The sequence below is a fragment of the Neomonachus schauinslandi genome, chromosome 1 (genome assembly GCF_002201575.2).
Source record: "Neomonachus schauinslandi chromosome 1, ASM220157v2, whole genome shotgun sequence".
In the NCBI taxonomy this organism is placed as follows: domain Eukaryota; kingdom Metazoa; phylum Chordata; class Mammalia; order Carnivora; family Phocidae; genus Neomonachus; species Neomonachus schauinslandi.
The window spans coordinates 146,696,516-146,717,954 of NC_058403.1; the positions used below are offsets into that span (position 1 = coordinate 146,696,516).

General features: G+C 41.8%; 1 protein-coding gene across 2 annotated transcripts in view; it reads right to left on the reverse strand.

Moving 5' to 3' along the window:
• The window catches only part of LOC110594314 (myosin VIIA and Rab interacting protein), a 339,915-nt gene that overhangs the window by 23,188 nt on the left and 295,288 nt on the right, over positions 1-21,439 (reverse strand). For both annotated transcript variants that reach the window (XM_021705851.1, XM_021705850.1), the window contains exon 10: positions 18,982-19,221. In XM_021705851.1, the coding sequence (XP_021561526.1) occupies positions 18,982-19,221 (240 nt within the window). The remainder of the gene's footprint in view (positions 1-18,981; positions 19,222-21,439) is intronic.

Sequence of the window (21,439 nt, forward strand, 5' to 3'; positions counted from 1 at the left end):
GACTTCACAGTCTCCTCGTTCCTTTTCTGTCCCATACTACAGATGCTGTCTTGGCTTTAAGAAATGCTTCCATCAAACTACCAGAGGAAGCAAGGAAATTTATCCAAATGCCGATTTCATGTATTTTTTTTCCCTTTTCAAAGGTAAGAAAAGAAACTCCATATGTCCTCTTAAATAGTTGACAGAAATCTGCTAGAAAAATTCAATGCAAATATGTTTCAGCTCTCATAAAACATAAGGCGCTCTGGAGATGCTTCTACAACCCATCAAAATACATTCTCCACGAACAGAACAGACCCCTGTCCCTGAAGTGACTTGATGAAAGAGGGTAACACAGAATTGTGGAAGGAAATTGGAGCGCGAACCTAATAAATTCGCATATGTAATAAAATGAAACTACAAACCATAACAGAGATTAGAGAACTGACCTCTAGGAATGTTCGGGTTCCTAAATCATCTAGGTTTTGATGGTCAAGGCCATGTATGAAAGAAATAAGACTTCCTGTCTTAATGGTGATAACAGAAGTGAAGTTTTAGAAATTCTGCACCTTCGTTCCAGAATTAAACTCCCTGGTCTGCATGTTTTCCTGAGGTCATTTTCTTGTTTGAGGTCAGCAACCTGACACCCGGTGAAGGCTCCTTTAGGACTGGTGAGGGTGACGGACGAGGAGGCTGCTGGGGCCGTTCCCTTTGCCCGAACCTGCCCTGGTCGGTGTCCAGCAGGCAGGACTTGCTTTCCCAGCAGAGGGGGTGATCGTGGTCATCAGTCTTTTTTGCTTTTGCATACTTACTGGCTGCTCTTCAGAAAAATAGTTCCTGATACTGATTGGAAATATTTGCCCACTGCGGGTGGTAACTGGGGTGTTGCTGGGCCACAGGTTCACTTCTGAAGAAGCCCAGGAAGTCATGAAACCACCCTCCACGTTCACTGGGAAAGGATTTGATCCTTTCACCTCATGGCAGCCTGGGGGATCTTGGTAAATGAAAGGTCCTCCTTGTCACTTCCCGGCGGACACTTTTCCAGGTGCTCCCTATATCACTCAGAATAAAAGCTGACGTTCTCTCCACGGCCCCGTCACTTCTCTCACTGCTCTCCCCATCGCCGTATTGCTCCAACCACCCTGGCTCTTTCGTCTGTTCCTTGAACTTGTCCAGGACATTTCCACTGTAAGTCTTTGCTTATGTTGCTTTGCCTGGAAAGCCCTTCTTTTAGATCTTTGCCCAACTTCTTCCTTCTTGTCCTTCAGGCCTCAGTCCAAGGGACACTCGGTCAGAATGGTGTCTGAAAAGACCTTCCTGGACTCACCCCCCTCCTAACCCCTTCCATCACTGCCCTCCTTAACCTTCTTCTTAGCCCTTATCACTATTTGACATCATCCCCTGAACCTGTTTACATATTTATCAGCTGTCTCCTCCAATAGAAGGTAAATTCTACGAGGCAGGTAACTCTTCTCTCTTATCCCTGCTGTATTGCAGCTCTTGGAATAGTTCAACAACTATTTGTTGAATAAATGGGAAATGAACAGGGATTCACTCTCTAGAGATTGTGCGGCCACCTCTCCCAAGGGACGCAGGCACATCTTTATTGTCTCCTGTAAGTCCTGTTGGGCCTGCATACCAGGAAAATCCATTCCTTCCTTCACTGAAGGGAAAATTAAGGACCTTCCCCTCTCAATACATCCTCCCCTCCCCCAAATAACTAGTGAATATTTGTCCCAACACCATTTATTAAGAGGCTTCTTTTTCCAACTGGGGTTAGAGGTAGATGGGAATCATGAGATAAATCATGAATTAAATTTTAATATATTCTAGGCTGTACTTCTGGACTATTTCATTATATCTTGTATCACTCTCTCACAAATTAGTTACTGTGCCTCTAAAGCATACTGTAATATCTTAATACAGGGGTCCTCTTCATTCCTATATTAGTCTTTGTAAACCTTTCTAAATTATTCTTGACTTTTTTTTCTATCAGATTTTCTATCAGATTTTCTTTCTTTTGAGAAGTTAAAAAACATCTGGTTCAGATTTTGATTTGACTTACATTCGGCTTCTACCCTAATTTTGGAAGAATTCACCTTTACATTATCTTTTCTTCCATTAGACTCCTGGGTTTCCTGGAGACTTGCAGTTTTCTTAAGTTTTTTTTTTAAGATTTTATTTATTTATTCGACAGAGAGAGACACAGCAAGAGAGGGAACACAAGCAGGGGGAGTGGGAGAAGGAGAAGCAGGCTTCCCTCAGAGCAGGGAGCCCGATGCAGGGCTCAATCCCAGGACCCTGGGATCATGACCTGAGCCGAAGGCAGATGCTTAACGACTGAGCCACCCAGGTGCCCCAAAGGTCTTTTTTTTTTTTTTTTAAGATTTTATTTATTTGTCAGAGAGAGAGAGAGCACAAGCAGGGGGAGCAGCAGGCAGAGGGAGAAGCAGGCTCCCCGCTGAGCAAGGACCCTGATGGGGGACTCGATCCCAGGACCCTGGGATCATGACCTGAGTCTAAGGCAGACACTTAATGACTGAGCCACCCAAGTGTCCCTAGTTTTCTTAAGATTTAATGTCATATTTTTTTGTTCCTAGTATGGAGAGAATTCATTTCCATTTTATCTGCTCTCCCCAGCTCCCAAACTTGGTTTGAGATTTATCTGCGAATTTCACTGCAAATTAATGACTAAACTAGAAGCCCCTGACACGAGGAGTTCTAATGTAAATCCTGGAATTGACACTTGAGTTGTACTGTGTAAGTATGCCCAACGATGTGGATTTATGAATATACCTGCTACTTACAGACCATTTCTTCAAATAGAATGGATTTTTACTTTGCATTTATTTGTGTTCAAGGTTGCTGTATTCTTTTGCAGGTTCTTTATGTCTCAGGTAAATGTTCCTGATCTCTGACCTTATGCAGGCCTTCCTTGCTGTGTGGAGATCCTTTCTATTTGTCCACATAGTTTCCTTTCCCATTCTATGCAAGAGCTCTTTCAAACCCTCTCTACAATCTGGAAACCTCAATTCTACCACCCTTGCACCTTCAGAAGACAGACTTGCTTTCTAGTTCAGAGAGTGGGGGATGGATTGGGGGGGGTGGATACAGAACATAAAACAAAACCTCTCCAACTTCCTGACATCACATTTACCCACTTATTTGTATCTGGACCAAATCTGTCTGCTATTGCAGAGCTGATGCCTCATCTGTTTCCTGGACCCTATTGTTGAACATGTAGGTCACTGTTTCCCTACAAGAATAATGCAATGCTTGTTGGATTGCATTGATGTACCCTGGGCTGCTTGTTCAGCTTTTCCGTAGGATAAAGGATGGAATGTACAATTGCTGGATCAAAGGGTATGCCCACTCTGATTGCTCGGACTTACCCAGTTACCAGTGCCCTAACGTGTGCTCCTACTATTTTGAGTGCATTAGACTGCCTCTTTCCCTGAACTCTTAGCAACATTGGTTATGGTTCTTTTTAGTCATCCAATTTGTTAGGCAAAGTGACATTTCATTATTTCAATTTGCATTTTTGTTGCTCGGCTAAACAAATGATGAACTTTGCCCCATTCATGGCTGTTTTCCCAGCGTCTTACTGTGCATTTGTTAAACAGGAAAGATGAATGCGCAAACCATATGCTAAGTTCTGGGCTACATGTTGAATTAAATACAGTTGAAATACAGTTTAAGTTAAATATTTTTTCACATGCTTATTGGTCATTTACTTTTCTTTTCTTTTTTTTTGGTGAATTGCCTGCTTATGTGCATTGCCCTCTTACCCATTAGCATTATGAGGCTAAATAATTCTTTGCCCATTATGTATTTAAGCAATATGTCCTCCCAGTTATTGTTTGCCTTTTAATTTTATGGCTTTTGAAAAATCAACATGTCTTCCCCTCCCAAGATTTGTTGAGATATAACTGAGACATAACATTGTATAAATTTAAGGTGTATAACATGATGATTTGATATACTTTTATATTGAGAAAGGATTACCATAATAGGGTTAGTTAACATCTCAATCATCTCCTATAATCACCATTTTTTTTGGTGTGTGGTGAGAACACTTAAGATTTACTCTCTCAGCAACTTCTGAGTATATAATGCAGTATTATTAACTACAGTCACCATGCTGTATGATCCCCGGTACTTATTCATCTTATAACTGGAAGTTTGTACTCTTTGACCAATATTTCCCCATTTCATCCATCCCACAGACCCTGGCAACCACCATCCTACTCTCCGTTTCTATGGGTTCACCTCTTCTAGATTTCACATATGAGATCATACAGTATTTGTCTTTCTCTGACTTATTTCACTTAGCATAACACTCTCAAGGTCCATCCATGTTGTCACAAATGGCAAGATTTCCTTATTCCTCATGGCTGAATAATACTCCATTGTACATATATGCCACATCTTCTTTACCCATTCATCTGTAGATGGATACTTAGATTGTTCCCATATCTTGGCTACTGTATAATGCTGCCATAAACATGGGAGTGCAGACATCTCTTACAGATCCTGATTTCATTTCCTTTGAATATATTCCCAGACATTACTGGATATTACTGGACCACATGGTAGTTGAACCTCCATACTGTTTTCCACAGTGGCTGTGCCAATTTACATCCCCACCAACTGTGTACACAAGGGTTCCCTTTTCTCCACATCCTCACCAACACTTGTTTTCTCTTCTCTTTTTGATGGCAGCCATTCTAACAGATGTGAGGTGATATCTCATTGGGGTTTTGATTTGTATGTCCCTGATGATTAGTGATGTTAAGCATCTTTTCATGTACCTACCTATTGGTTATTTGTATGTCTTCTTTGGAAAAACGTCTATTAAGATCCTCTGCCTACTTTTAAATCAGGTTGTTCGCTTTTTGCTATTGAATTGTAGGAGTTCCTTATATATTTTGGATATTAACCTTTATCATATATATAGTTTGCAAATATTTTCTCTCATTCTGTAGGTTGCTTTTTCATTTCATTGACTATTTCTTTTGCTAGGCATGAGCTTTTCTGTTTGATGTGGTTCCACTTATTTATTTCACGTATTATTTTGTTACTTGTGCTTTTGGTATCATATCCAAAAAATCATTGCCAACACCAATGTCAAGGAGATTTTTCCCTATGTTTCTTGAGGAGTTTTAGAGCTTCAGTCTTTAATTCATTTTGAGTTAATTTTTGTGAGTAGTGTAAGATAGGGGTCCAGTTTCGTTCTTCTGCATGAGATTATCCAGTGTTCCCTTATTATTTATTGAAGAGACTATCATTTTACCATTGAGTATTCCCAATTGAGGATATAAGGGTTTATTTCTGGGCTCCTGATTCTGTTTCATTGACCTATATGTCTCTGTTTATGCGAGTACCATATTATTTTGACATCTATGGCTTTGAAGCATAGTTTGAAATCAGGAAGTGCAAAGCCTCTAGCTTTGTTGATTGCTTTGGCTATTTGATGTCTTTTGTGGTTTAATACAAGTTTTAGGATTGCTTTTTTCAATTAATGTGAAAAATGCCATTGGAATTTTGATAAAATTTTGATAGGGATTGCATTGATTCTATAGAAGGATTTGGATAGTATGGACATTTTAACAAAATCAATTCTTCTGATCCATGAACATGGGGTATTTTTCGATTCGTTCATGTCTTCTTCAATTTCTTTCATCAAAGTCTTATAATTTTCAGAGTACAGATCTTTCACTTTCTTGGTTAAATTTATTCCTAAGTAGTCTATTGTTTTTGATGGTAATACAAATGGGATTATTTTATTTCTTTTACAGATGTTTCTTTGTTAGTGTATAAAACACAACTGACTTCTGTATATTGATTTTGTATCCTGCAAATTTACTGAATTTGTTGATTAGCTCTAATAGTTTTTTTTGTAGAGTCTTTAGGATTTTCTCTATGTAAGATCATATTGCCTGCAAACAATGATAATTTTACTTCTTCCTTTCCAAATTGGATGCATTTTATTTCTTTTTCCTGCCTGATCTGGATAGGACTTCCTGTACTATGCTGAAGAGGTGTGGTGAGAGTGGGCACCCTTGTAAAAGAAGAAAAGCTTTCAGTCTTTCACCATTGAGTATGATGTTAGCTGTGGGCTTGTCATCTGTGAGTTATGTTGAGGTATGTTCCTGCTATGCACAATTTATTGAGAGTTTTTATCATGAAAGGGTGTTGAATTTGGTCAAATGATTTTTCTGCATCTATTGAGAAGATCATGATTTTTATCCTTCATTATATTAGTGTAGTATATTATACTTATTGATTTGTGTATGTTGAACCATCTTTGCATCCCAGAGATAAATCCCACTTGATCATGGTGTATGATTCTTTAATGTGTTGTTGAATTCAGTTTGCTAATATTTTGTTGAGAATATTTGCATCCATATTCATCAGGGATATTGGCCTGCAGTTTATAGAGTCCTTATCTGGCTATGATAAAAGGATAATACTGGCCTTATAAAATGAGTTTGGGAGTATTCCTTCCTTTTCTATTTTTTTGGAAGAGTTTAAGAAGGATTGGCGTTAATTCTTCTTTAAATGTTTTGTAGAATGAACCACTGTACCATCTGGTCCTGGGCTCTTCTGTGTTGGGAGGTTTTTGATTACTGATTCAGTCTTCTTATTCATTATTGGCCTATTCAGATTTTCTATTTCTTCATGATTCAGTTTTGGTAGGTTGTATATTTCTAGGAATTTATCCATTTCTTCCAGGTTATTCAACTTGTTGGTATACAGTTGTTCATAGTATTATCTCATGGTACTTTTTATTACTGTGATATCGATTGCAATGTCTCCTCTTTCATTTCTGATTTTATTTATTTGAATCTTGTCTCCTTTTCCTTAGTCTAGCTAAAGATTTGTCGATTTTATTTTTTTCCTCAAAACCAGCTCTAGTTTCATTGATCTTTTTTATTGTTTTCCTGGTCTCTATTTCATTTATTTCTGCTCTGTTTTTTGTTTCTTCTGCTAACTTTGGGCTTAGTTTGTTCTTCTTTTTCTAGTTTCTTGAGGTGTAAAGTTCGGTTATTTATTGAGATCTTTCTATTTTCTTAATGTAGGCATTTATCACTATAAACTTCCCTCTTAGAATCACTTTTGCGACATCCCATAAGATTTGATATATTTTGTTTCCATGTTCATTTGTTCAAAGATTTTTTTTATTGACCTTTGATTTATTTTATTACTTTATTATTTTTTAAAGATTTTATTTATTTGAGAGAGTGAGCGAGCGAGTGAGTGTATGAGTGGGGGAAGGGATGAGGGGCAGAGGGAGAGGGAGAAGCAGACTCCCCTCCAAGCAGGGAGTCTGATACGGGGCTTGATCATGACCTGAGCCAAAGGCAGATGCTTAACCGACTGAGCTACCCAGGCACCCCTTGATTTCTTTTTTGACCTATTGATTTTTTAGGAGTGTGTTATATAATTTCCACATATTTGTGAATTTTCCAGTTTTTGTCCTGTTATTGATTTTTAGTTTTATACCACTGTAGTTGGAAAAGATACTTAGCATGATATCAACCTTCTTAAATTTGTTAAGACTTGTTTTGTGACCTAACATATGTCTATCCTGAAGAATGCCCCATGTAAGCTTGAAAAGAATGTGTATTCTGCTGTTGTTAGATGGAATGTTCCATATATATATATATATGGAACATATATCTTTATATATCTATCTATCTATCTATCTATCTATCTATCTATCTATATATATATATCTATATATCTATCTTAGGTCCATTTGGTTCAAATCCAACATTTCCTTATTGATTTTCTGTCTGGATGATTTATCCACTGTTCAAAGTGGGGTAGTAGTGAAGTCCCCTACCCCTCTTGTATTGTTGTTTATTTCTCCTATCAGATCTGTTTGTATTTGCTTAATATATTTAGATGCTCCAATATTGGGTGCATACATATTTATGATTTTTACATACTCTTGATGAATTGACCCCTTTATCATTTTATAATGACATTGCCTCTTATTATAGCATTTGAGTAAAAGTCTATTTTGTCTGATATATTTATAACTACCATTGTTCTCTTTTGGTTTCCATTTTCATGGAATATCTTTTTCCATCCCTTCACTTTATGCCTATGTACGCCCTTAAAGCTGAAGTAGGCGGTGTGTAGTTGGGTCTTGTTTTTTTATCCATTCAGCCACTCTATGTCTCTTGATTGGTGAAATTAATCCATTTACATTTAGAGTAACTATTCACAGGTAAGGACTAATTAATGTATCTCATTAATTGGTTTCTGGCTGTTTTGTTGTTCTCTTATTCCCTTCTTTTTCTCTTGCCATCTTCCTTTGTGAATTGATGATTTTCTGTAGTGGTATGCTTGGACTCCCATCTCTTTATCTTCTGTGTATCTACTGTAGATTTTGCTTTGTATCATAAGGTTTACACAAAACATCTTACAGATATAGTGAACTATTTTATGCTGATAGCAACTTAACTTCAATGGCGTACAAAACTACCCTCTACTCTCTCCCTTTATGTTTTCTGATGTCACAATTTACCTCTTTTGATATTGTGTATTCATTAACAAATTATTGTAGCTATAGTTATTTTTAATATTTTTGTCCTTTAATCTTTTTACTGGCATTAAGTGGTTAGCACACTACCATATTACAGTATTAGAATATTCTGAATTTGACCATATATTTACCTTTATCAGTGTGTTGTATATTTTCATGCCTTCATATTATTAATTAGAGCATTTTCATTTCAGCTTGAAGAACTTTCAGCATTTCTTGTAAGGCAGGTCTAGTGTTGCTTAACTCCCTCAGCTTTTGTGTGTCCGGGAATGAATGAGGTTATCTGTACTTCATTCTGAAGGACAACTTCGTCAGATAAAGTATTCTTGGTTGGCAGGTTTTTTTTTTTTCTTTCAGCATTTTGAGTATGTCATTCCACTCTGTCTTGGCCTGTAAGGTTTCTTCTGAGAAATCTGCTGATAGCCTTATGAAGATTCCCTTATAAGTGATAAGCTTCTTTTCTCTTGCTGTTTTTAAGATTCTTTTTATCCTTCATTTTTGTTAGTTTTATTATGATGAGTCTTCGAGAAAAAATTTTTGAGTTTAACCTGTCTGGGGACTTATGAGCTTCATGAACTTGGATGGCCAAATCTCTGCTCAGATTTGGGAAGTTCTCAACCATTATTATTATTATTTTAAAGATTTTATTTATTTGAGAGACAGAGACTAAGAGAGAGTGAGAGAGACTGAGAGAGAGCATGGGTGGGGAGGAGCCAAGGGAGAGGGAGAAGCAGACTCCCCGCCAGACTCGAGCAGGGAGCCTGACGTGGGGCTCAATCCCAGGACCCTGAGGTCATGATCTGAGCCGAAAGTAGGCACTTAACTGACTGAGCCACCCAGGCACCTCTCAGCCATCATTTTTTTAAACAAGCTTTTTGCCCCCTTCTCTCTTTCTTCTCCTTCTTGATCTCTAATAATTCACAGATTGCTTCTCTTGATAGTATCCGTAGTTCACATAGGCTCTCTTCATTCTTTTTCATTCTTTTCTTTTCTTCTCCTTTGGCTGGATAATTTCCAAGGTCCTGTCTTTTACTTCACATATTCTTTCTTCTGCTTGATCCATTCTGCTCTTGGTTCTCTCTATGGCATCTTTCATTTCATTCATTGTATTCTTCAGCTCCAGAATTTCTGTTTGGTTCCTTCTTATGATTTCTACCTCTTTGTTAAACTTCTCATTTTGTTTTATGCATTGTTTTCCTAATTTTGCTGAATTGACTTTCCATGTTTTCTCATAGCTCATTGAGCTTCCTTTAAAAAGCTGCTTTGAATTCTTCATTGGGTAAATCACAAATCTCCATTTTTGGGGGGGGTCAGTTACTGGAAGGTTATTGTGATCTTTTGGTGGTGTCATGTTTCCTTGATTTTTCATGTTCCTTTAAGTCTTGTGTTGCTATCTTTGCATTTGAAGTAGCAGTCACTTCCTCCAGTCTTTACTGACTGATTTCAGGAGAGAAATACCTTCCATCAGCTTTACCAGGGATTCTGAGGCTTTCTCAGACCTTCTATGGATACTCCTGCTCCACACTTCTTTCTCCCTCCTCAGGCAGAATTTTTTTTTTTAAAGATTTTATTTATTTATTTGAGAGAGAATGAGAGAGAGCACATGAGAGGGGGGAGGGTCAGAGGGAGAAGCAGACTCCCCACTGAGCAGGGAGCCCGATGCGGGACTCGATCCAGGGACTCCAGGATCATGACCTGAGCCGAAGGCAGCCGCTTAACCAACTGAGCCACCCAGGCGCCCCCTCAGGCAGAATTTTAAAGCTTGTATGCCTTCTCTCAATTCTGCAATGCACGGGCTGAGTGCTGACAACCTCCCTTTTGCTTTCCCAAGGGCAGTGCTATCCTCAAGTTTGTGGTTTCTCTCTTGCTCACAGATTTAGTCATGCCTTGTATGCATGCTCACTAGCCATTTGCTGAAGCTTGCTTTCATTATAGCCATTGGAAGTGCACATAGGGAGCCAGCCATGTGGTGGAGATGTGTGTGGGTAAGGCACACAGAGCATGGGGGGTGTCTGAGGCAATGGGGAGACCTATGGATGAGGTGTCCCAGTGGTGGTCCGGTCTCTAGATGGGAGTCCATGATGCAGTTAACAGGATCTGAGTCCACTTGATACATTCTGAGCCCTGGCTGCTGTTCTCATAGCTGCTCACCATCTCCTAGTCATGTAGATTATGACTCAGTATTCTGAATGGGGTGAGCAATAAACAGACTTCTTTGGTAGTGTCCTGCACAGCTGGGGAAGCTGGGTGCTCACTTACATGGTCTTACTTTCTCCCATGGGAGAAATCACAGGCCAAGAAAGGCTCTCTTGGCACTGAGTTGTGCCACCTCGGAGGAGGGGTGAGGTGGGTAAAGTCAAACTGTTACTTTTATCCTCTCCAATGTGTCCAGTCTTAGATTTGTTTTTGCTCCAACAGTGTGCTGGAACTTCTCTGATGGACTCCTGGACTTCCTTAAGGTTTTATTTATTTATTTGAGAGAGAGGGAAGAGGGCAGAGGGAGAAGCAGACCCCCTGCTGAGCAGGGAGCCTGATGTGGGACTCGATTCCGGGACTCCAGGATCATGACCTGAGCCGAAGGCAGTCGCTTAACCAACTGAGCCACCCAGGCGCCCGGACTCCTGGACTTCCACATTGCTCTTGCAGGTAGGTAATCGTCTAAGTCACTGTTCTCCAGGGGCTGCTTTGGCTGAGGCACTGGAGCTGGCTCACAGGCCACGTCAGGGTCCACAGTTGGGGCTGGGGTCTGTATTCCTATTATTTGATGCATAAGTGAGTGAGACTCCTCCTGGGAGTCTATCTAAATCATATTCATTTTTTTAAAAAATATTTTATTTACTTTTTTACTTTTTTAGAGAGAGAGAGAGAGCATGAGCAGGGGAGGGGCAGAGGGAGAGGAAGAAGGAGAGAATCCCAAGCAGACTCAGCACTGAGTGCAGAGCCTGATGCGAGGCTTGATCTCATGACCCTGAGATCATGATCTAAGCCAAGAGTTGGACGCTCAACCAACTGAGCCATCCAGGCACCCCTAAATCATTTTCATTCTTTACTGTTTTATGGAGAGAGGCTCAAAGTTTTCATCAAATTCCTGAAGAGATCGGCAAACCTCAAAAAGGCTAACAGCTATTACTGTTAAGTTTTTATCTTCCTATTTATCAGCTATTCTTCACTCAATATTTATGAATATGTATGAATTTCCTACTACCTATCAAACATCAATCTAGGAATTTATCAAAGTAATTATGTTTTCCCCCTTTAATCTGATTATAATGAAAAATATTAATAGGTATCCTAAAATTGAGGTTATTACATTCCTAGACAAAATCCTCCTTGGCCATTGTAAATTAGTATTTTAATAGGCAGTTGGACATCAATAGTATGTACCAGAGGGTGTGCATAGAAACACATGGGACATCACCTTAGTGTCCCAGATATCTTTCTGCTTAAGTTGTGCCATTTGATTCCTTCTATTTTTGAAATTATTAGTAAAGCTCAGGAAAAAAAAAATAGGCCATTGGAAACAATTTGTTAACATATTAAGAATTTTTGAATGTTTGTTAACCAGTGAGGTAGTATGTAAATTTTTGGAGGCATACGATTTTTGGGTCAGATTCAGACCAAGTTTTTATTTTTTTTAATTTTTAAAAGTATTTTATTTATTTATTTGACAGAGAGAGAGAGCACAAGCAGGGAGAGTGGCATGCAGAGGGAGAGGGAGAAGCAGGCTCCCTGCTGAGCAAGGAGCCCGATGTGGGGCTTGATCTCAGGACCCTGGGATCATGACCTGAGTTGAAGGCAGATGTTTAACCGACTGAGCCACCCAGGCGCCCCCAGACCAAGTTTTTAAATAAATAAAGTAAACTTGGATTCCTTCAGTTTTTTGGGATACTTTTAATTTCTTAATGCTAAATCGTATGGGAGTAATTTGTACCATGAATGACTGATGGATTTTATTGGCAAAGACCACGGGGACTAGCTTCTTTCTGAGGATGGTTCTTTGGCCACTTTGCCAATTTCTTCTGTCTGGATTTTACAGTCAATTTTGCTCATTTACTTCTTTTTTTTTAATTCAATTTTTATTTTTAAAAAAAATTTTTAAGGATTTTATTTATTTATTTGACAGAGAAAGACATAGCGAGAGAGGGAACACAAGCAGGGGGAGTGGGAGAGGGAGAAGCAGGCTTCCCGCAGAGCAGGGAACCCGATGTGGGGCTCGATCCCAGGACCCTGGGATCATGACCTGAGCCGAAGGCAGACGCTTAACCGACTGAGCCACCCAGGCGCCCCTGCTTATTTACTTCTTTAAAAATAGTCAATATTTAAAAAATCATTACAAATATCAAAGTATTTGCCTATAATTTAAAATAAATCTTATTATTTTTCTTATTATTTTTCAAACGTATATACATGCTATTTTGATTGACAACATAAATATTTATGTAAAAGTATTTGCATTTATAACTCATGGATTTGTTTGATCAATAGTAAAATATTACGATGTTCAAGATATTTTTGATATTTACAATGAGTTCTCATTCAGGAAAAACTCTCTAGGTGCTTTTTTTTTTTTTAAGATTTTATTTATTTGACAGAGAGAAAGACAGCCAAAGAGGGAACACAAGCAGGGGGAGTGGGAGAGGGAGAAGCAGGCTTCCCGCAGAGCAGGGAGCCCGATGCGGGGCTCGATCCCAGGACCCTGGGATCATGACCTGAGCCGAAGGCAGACGCTTAACGACTGAGCCACCCAGGCGCCCCTCTCTAGGTGCTTTGAGATGAATATCTGTCATCAGAATTATCTAATTCATTGAGAGGTTTTTTTTTTTTTTTTAATGGAATATGTGTTGAATGTTTCCAAGGGCCATTTTGGCATCAGTTGGGATTATCCTGTGGTTTTAAAAAACAGTCCTTACTAAGTGATTTATTATAACAGTGAGTATCCTTCTATTAATTTCATTTTTGCATTCTCAGAATAAATGTATTAGTTGTGTGGGCATGTGAGTCTAATATTGCAACATTTGGTTTGCCAATATTTTATTTAGGATTTCAGTATTTGTGTTTGTAGGTGAGACTCGTATATATTTCTTTCTTTTGTTTTTATATTCTCTCCACCCAGAAATGTTTTCCAAGAGCACAATCCTGCTTATTCTGCCAAGCTGCAGACACACAAAGTATGTTCTTTTTCTTCTCTCCCCTCTTACTTCCTACAGTCCCATTTCCTCAGGGCATCTTACTTTTGGGCTTTTGTGGGGCAAGAACTCTGAACCAGTACCTTGTTTTCTAGACCTTTCTATCTGCAACCTTCTAGAGCAGCTCTGCCTTTCTCACTTCAAACTGCATCTGTCTTATGTCCCATTGTATTGCTGTGGCTGAGGCAATATCATTTTTCCTGTCTGTTTTGATAATGCCTGCATTTCACAGAGGCTGTAAGGAATCTTTGCACTGGACTTTTGAACAATCTTTCTCTAGTGCTCAGTTCATCTTCTGCCTAGAGGAGATGATGTTCTGTTGAAGCCCCAGTGATCCAGGAGAGAACCTGGACCTCTTCCCGGGCTGGGAGGTCCCTCCCCGTACACACACAGGATATGGTTGTGGGAATGAGTGATGCCAATGACATCCTGAGTGGTATGGAACCTCCTCACCTGTTCAAGGCCTGTGGATAAGAGCTCTGGCTCTAAGTGCACAGCTGAAGCTCATTTCCACCCCGCAGGGCAACCGTTAAATGGACGGTCAGAAAAGAGGTGTTAGTTCTTCAACAGGCATAGCCCTACTGAGATCAATCACTTGTAAGATACCAGTCAGTACCTAACACTATATTCTCTTTAGCACCAACTGGAGATGAAGACACTCTTCTGAAATAGAATGTGACCTGGGATGAAAGACACCGAATCCTTATGTGAACAGTGTGTTATTTTACGGGGGTGAGACATACGCAGACAAAGTTGACTTTATGTTAACACTGATATCAACGAAAAGGTTTTCATGAGCACATTAAACTTCAGAAAGCCAAGGCTCTGGGTATTTTGAAACAGTCCATAGATCTGTCTCCTTGATCATGGACCAGGATTGTGTATCCCTGTCCCTTGGTGTTAGTAAATGGGGAGCATCCAGGAGAAGATGCATAAATTTATCTCTTGTTTGGGGAAAAAGACATTTAATAGTTGAGAGAAGTCTCAATACTTTGATGAGAATTATTCCATGAAACTATACATATGGGAGATAGCTGCTGGTCTGTGACTCCCTTGTGAAAGCAAAGCCCAATGATCCAGCTACTTGTAATGGTAATAAACAAAGGCACTTTAAATAAAATGCTTTCAGGATACCGGCTATACAAATTTGACTATAATGCAAGAACTTACTAATTTGGGCCTTCAACAGACACTTATGTCCTAAGAACTTGATATGTGGGACATCTTTTGTCATATAAACAGTGTCATAAAGGATACTTAGGTCAGGAAACACAAAAATCTATCTAATCTGTTACGTATCTAGAACCAGGGGATTTTGGAGCCAGAAGGGACCTGGGGGACCATTGCTCTAAGCCTGGGAGGGTTATGGGACTTGTGGGAGGTCCAGCCCTTGAACGTAGTCTCTAAAGTCAGGCCAGGAGTCCTCAGCCATTCTTCTGCTCCTTCTTTCCGGAATGCTGTCCTTGCATACCTAGAGCAGACACTTCTAAGAACTGCTTTGGCCAAGACTTTCTCCCAGAACCATTGGCATGGCCATCTGCGCAATGGTAGAGGAGAAGCAAGTGCTCACTTCTGGGCTCTAAAGATCACATGGTTTAGAGGGCTGACCCCTGAGATTTGATGGAATAAGGTGACTTAAAGAAAAAAACAACTCTTTGGGAATCCAGTCCCCAAGAGGTTTCTGGGCTGGCCCCAAGCTCTGCAAGCTTGTTCTTCTGTTGGTAAAAATTCAGATGGTGGTAACTATCCTTCCAACCTCCAGAGAAAGTGAGCCACCTATAGGACAAGTTTGCCTACAGTCAAGATAATGTGTGTTTCTAAAATGGTTCTTCTGCGGCTGGACAGGATTCTGAAGCCCCCGTTCTTACGTGGGTTGTCATATTTAAGACACTAAACAGCCACTGATGTCAAGTGGGAACATGCACATTCCTCTGCTTTGGTTCCCGGAAAGCAGGGCCAGGGGTGGAGGCAGGGGGACAGTGACAGATGAGCAAAGCACTAACCTGACCTAGTCTGGTTTCACCCAGAAGCAGACCTGAGACAGGGATTTAGTTCATTCGGGAGGCGATCCCGGGAAACAGTGGTGGAGGAGGGGGACGTGGGGCAGGGGAGGGAAGGGCGTCAAGGAGGACTGTTCATCACTGCAGGAGCCTAGAGCTCTGTTGGCTGGGGAGCTTGGGGAGGCAGTGTGTAGCTCGGCCCCAGAGTCACCATGCCCATGGAGGCCAAATAGCTGGGGTACTGACTTTCTTCTCGGCAGTCACTGGTTAGGACTGCTCCCAGGCAGGGCTCTCTCTCTCCTTCTGGCCTGCCTGCCTTTTGCACAGGAAGAGGAGCTCCTGCTTCATCAGGGGCCTTGAGGCAGTTGGACTTTGGGCCAGTGTGCACTGCCGGGGCAAAGAGATTAGGGGAGCACTGACCACTTCTGAAATAGTCATATGAGCCCAGTTCCATGCCCAAACCATGCCGTGTGCAGACAGTGTGTGTGTGCACACTCGTGCTGTACAAACTAGTTGTGGTTGGCTCACAGGGGAAGTCAGTTATTCTGATCCTGAAGATGGGAACATGGGGCATTCTCATGCAGTGTCTTCCCACTTATATTCTACCTAGCACGACAAAGCCCCAGATGTGGTTACAGACCTATGTTAGACATGCCACGTGTTGCCTGGAAATAGGTACAAAGCTGGTACTGACCAGCAGACGGATGTTAACTCACAGCCGTGAAGTTTATTTTCCTTGAGGTTGTGATAGGGGATCCAGTATTTGCTGGGTTCCTGCTATGTGCTGAACGCTATGATGTACAATTCAACCCTCACAACTCTGTCAGGGGTATGATTATCCTTATTTTACAGATGAGGCCAAGATGTGTTCATGCAATCAACCATGAGGCCCGGGGCTGGGTCCCAGGGATCAGCTGAAAAACACGGCAGGTGTGGGCCTGTCGCAGTGCTGGGAGCAAGCTCGGGGTCTGCAGGGCAGTTCCGGCTGCTGAGTGGAGGAAGGACTGGAGTAGCCATGCAGGGTCTGGAGGGACAGGGAGAGGAGCCGGGTGACAGGGTCTGGTGGGAGGCAAGAAATGACCCCGGCTTGTTCTAAGCACTGGCAGTGAGTTAGGACACTAGCCAAAGTTTGCAGAGTTTGCAAATTGCATGGTTGCGTTTCAAATTCAGTGTTACCTTGAAGCCTATCTCTATATCCTTCTGCTACTAAATAATATTGAAGATATAAACCTGTATTTCTGTGTTCCCATCCCAGAGTAACCCATGCCTGATGCGGAAAATATATGTTAATTATCTTTTTCAGTTTGTTACCCAGATTTTTACATACAGTAAGTGATATCTGATGGATATTTTAATGCACTGATTCATGGTAGGCTGGAGAATGACTTAAATTTTGAGAAACTGACACATTTGGGAGCTTGAATAAAAGCAACTCTCCTAGTTTCTTCCTCAGCGAGGGCACGGGGCAGGATGGGGGCTTGTCTTAGATTTTTTCCCCACTGGCCCCTCCTTTCCCTGTTCACGTTCTGTCCAAGAGAGCACAGTGCAGATTGGTGGCTGTGCCTCCAGAAGATGAGGCGTGCAGGCTGACAAGGGGTGGGAGTCTGTGACTCAGCGTGGCCTGGCAGGCTGCTGGAACAGCAGGATTTGGGGGAGCCTTGTGACCATCAGGCAGCAAAGCCAGTAGGATGCAGAGCCATTGTAAGAAATAATGTGATATCCTTCACTTACCATCTGGCTCTGAGTTCTGGCAGACAAATGTGACTATCATGGGGTATTGGTTCAAGTAACAGAGAGGAGCAGAGGCCATTACCATTGAGGAAGCAATGGGTTGGAGCCCACATCCCAGGGAGGGGCTGTCTGTGAAGGCTCCAGCCCACAGACATGGCAGGGGACAGATGTGTGCACTGTCCGCAGGCAGAGGACATGATGGATTGAGGAGTATGAGGCCTCAATGATTACGGAGCGGGGAATGGGAATGAGTGAAAGGCAGAGTGTGAGCTGTTGGAGGGCTCAGGGGCTTGGCCGTGGAAGATGGACTCCACTTCCCTCGGGGCTGGCTCTTGACCATCTGTGCTCTTTGCTGGCTTGGCCGGGCTCCTCCTATGTAGCACCCCAGCTTGGCTGTTGAGCAGATGAAGGGGCTCATTGCCCCATTCACATGGGCTACTGGGAACTTGTGAGCTTATACAATGTACTCTCAGAAGAGGGAAAAAACTGACCACAAGTGCAAAGAAATCTAGATGTTTCCAGCAAGATCTTATCTGGTTACAGGAGAGGCAGCTCGTTGTAAGGGAAGGAGCCTGTGATTTGAGGCCAAGCACCTTTGTGATGCAGCCCCAACTTTGAAGCTGACTAGCTGTGGGCCTTGGGTAAGTATCCTCAGGACAAGCCTCTGCATCTAATTCAGTAGGTCTCTATGACATGAATTCACTAACATAAGCAAAGCACTAGGCACTCAACAAATGTTAGCTTCTTTCTCTTCCATTGGAAGCAGTAGGGATATCCTGACTCTAAAGTGGCCGAGTCTAGCATGCATGTGCTTTGAGAAGCTGTAGAGGGAAAGACAGGGGGCAGAGCACTTATTAGGGGGCAGGGGGCCTGGGGCCCCCTTTCTGCCAGGGGTTCTTCCTTCTGTGGTTTCCTAGCAATGTCCCTGGGTACTTGGAGGGGTGGTTTGGGACTGGAGATCAAGTGGTTGGGGTTTTGGGGACTTTTACCTGTTTAAAACACCAGGATTCCACATATGGTTTGTTTGGAAAATGATTTTGAGGCTAAGACAAACCCAAATCTGCAAACAGCAGGGATAAATGATGCAGCAGGCCACGTTTAGCACAAAGACCATGGTCTGAAGCATCACCATTGACTAAAAGAGGGATGGTGAGATGTTCTCAACCCACAGGCAAAGTTCCTCTGGGGAAGGGCAGGGGAAGGCAGTAACATGGGCCTTTACTAATGAGAGAGGCGGTGAGCATTAATTATAGACTTGAAAGTAAAGGGCTGTCTTGGGAAGGATAGTTAGTGGAAGGAGAGGACAGGTCTCGGGAGGCCTGGGACCCGTGGGGCCCTCTCCCCGACTGAACCACTCAGCGCTAACCAACAGGGGCTCCTGGGGCTCTCCCACATGCACGGGATGGGCATTTGAGAGACAGCTCGTGGGGGGCCCAGCACACCTCTGTGCAAATACAGAACTTCCTCTGCCTCCCCCTTCTCCCGCTGCCCACACCGAGCTGCCTGCAGGCGGCTTCACGGCACTTACCTTCTTCAGCTCTTCCTGGACGCCCTGGCTGTTCTCTTCAGAGGACAGACTTTCCTTGTGGTTCTCAGACTCTGTCTTGGGCTCCGACTCCTGATCTTCTCCCGAAGACGTCTCCTTCTCACTCATTTTCATCGCTAACTCATACAGCCTGTTTCTCAGTTTCTCCTCGGTGGTGTCCACGCCAGCCTGAAGGTGCTGAGGCTCGTTGCTGATGTCAGTCTCTGACAGATCACCCGACACCTGTAAGTAATGTAAGCCAGAAGCGTGAGCCGAGGACTCCTCTGCCACGGTCATACTGCTTGTTCCCAATCACCCCCAGGAAAGGACAGTCCAGGAAAATCAAGCTCTTTTAACTAGATCTACTTTCTCTACACGTGGGCTTTTACTTTTTACTTTTACTTTCTCAAATACATGCACCTTAACACTTTGTTTAAGGGGCCAGGCAGGTGAGCATCTGTCCTCAGAAACAGGTTTGAATTCATTCAGGGTCTTTCACTCACAAGATGCTTACTGAGCGCCCGCCATGGGCAGCAGTGTGCTGACGGTACACTGCTCAGCACACCTGGCTGGCAGTCTGCCCCGGTGGAGGTAACACACTAGTTCTAACAGCCCACGAAGGGGTACTTAATGGCAGGGCTCGAAGTTTGGGAAAGCTTCCTTGAGGAAGTGATGTTCAAAGTAGAAGTGATGTTCAAAGCATAGCAGTTACCCAGCTAAAAGAGAGAGAGAAAGACGAACAGCATTCTAGGCTAAGGGCAGAGATTTTGAGATGGCACAAGATCCTCGCACTTAGGTAAGCAATACTGTGTGACATGCCCTTGATAATTACAGTCCCGGCATAATTATTACACCTTCAGTTCCTACTCTCCATTTGGTGAACACCTCCAAAGTTTCTTATAGGAGTAGATCCCTGACCAGGCCTGGGGAACTTCAGGAAGACAGGGAGATGGTGACTCTCAGTATGTCCTTGGCTGTAAGTTGGACAGACGTGTATGGAATTTTAACATGATAACTCTCAGTACACCATCAGGGTCCATTAGACCTGACTTTAGTTTTTCAGTTTCCTCTTTGAGTTGCTCTATTTATAAGGCTTGATATTTCATTGCTTTTATTCCTTCTTGAAGGGTTTCTAAAGAACACAGAGAAAATTTACTTATTTTTTTTAAATAAAATAAAACTCATTCTATTTTGTAATTACTATGTGGGTTCACTAGTCTCTTTGATAAATCTATGATACATGATGGCATCTTTGTGATCTTATTTTTCTATCTTTGGAAATATCTTGCTCTTTTATCATCCTGGGAATTATCTTTCATCATTACTCATCAATTATTCTCAATTATGCTAAAGGAGACCAAAATAATAAAACAGAAGAATGGATTGGCCTGGAAGGATGATTCAGTAACGGACTAAATCATCATTTATTTTGAGTCTGCTTTTACATTGCATACAGTTGAAAATTCAAAATTTTTCATATTTGCAAAGAGAAGAAAAGTGACAGCGAACAACATTTCACAATTATTAGATGACTCAGAAGATGAACTCAAAGAGAAGGAGAGCAACTCTTTAGACTCTAACAATGACAGTAAGTTGATTATATAAGTAAAGTCTCAGGCTAAGAGCCTTCAGATGATAGTGTCTGAAGGTGAATTTTCTCAAACTTAAGAATTGATGAGTAAACAATGTATTTATAAGGACAAAAGGAAATATGGTATTTTCATTCAGTTAATCATTCAACAGGAAGGGCCTCATCATATAACATTTTGCGGCAAGAATCTGGACCATCTTGTTGTGCTAAAAAATGTGCGACAGATTCTTCCATTCTTTATGATGTTTGTGCATCAAATTTACTTGATACTGTTGTAACTGGACAGATGCTGAAGGCAGCTGTCGATATAAAGGTGAGCAGAAGGAAACAGATGACACAAAAGTGAAGAAGAGCCCCTGGGTTGATAAAAGAAAAAGAGTCCACTGGAAATGACTGTTTCTCTGGTCCTGAGCAAGAATCAGTGATGAGGGCCTCATGAGAGGTGACCAGTGCTCCCAGCATGCTTGAGAAGGATTCTTTTGTCTGGGGACACGGGGAAGCTCAATGGGGAGAATGGCCTCTGAACAGGCTCTTGAAAAATGAGGAAAGTTTTAATATGTAGACGTGGGGTCAGGCATTCTTGATGAGGAAGTAGAGGGCCAGTAAGACCCAGGGTGCATGAGATTGCTTGGTGTAGCTAGAGGAATAAGGCTTAGAAATGGGACAGTGGGGGGCTTGGGATGGAAGAGAAAATGGGCCTGGGTCAGATTGCGGAGGCTTAGGGATGAGCTTAAGGAGCTGAGCTTGTCTACCAGATAGTTTCACTGCTATCATGTGGTATGCATTAAACTAGCCCGGAAATCAGCAACTGGCCCCAAACCCACACTCAGGAGCCCTCTTTTACCAGCTCACTCAACAGATTTAACACAC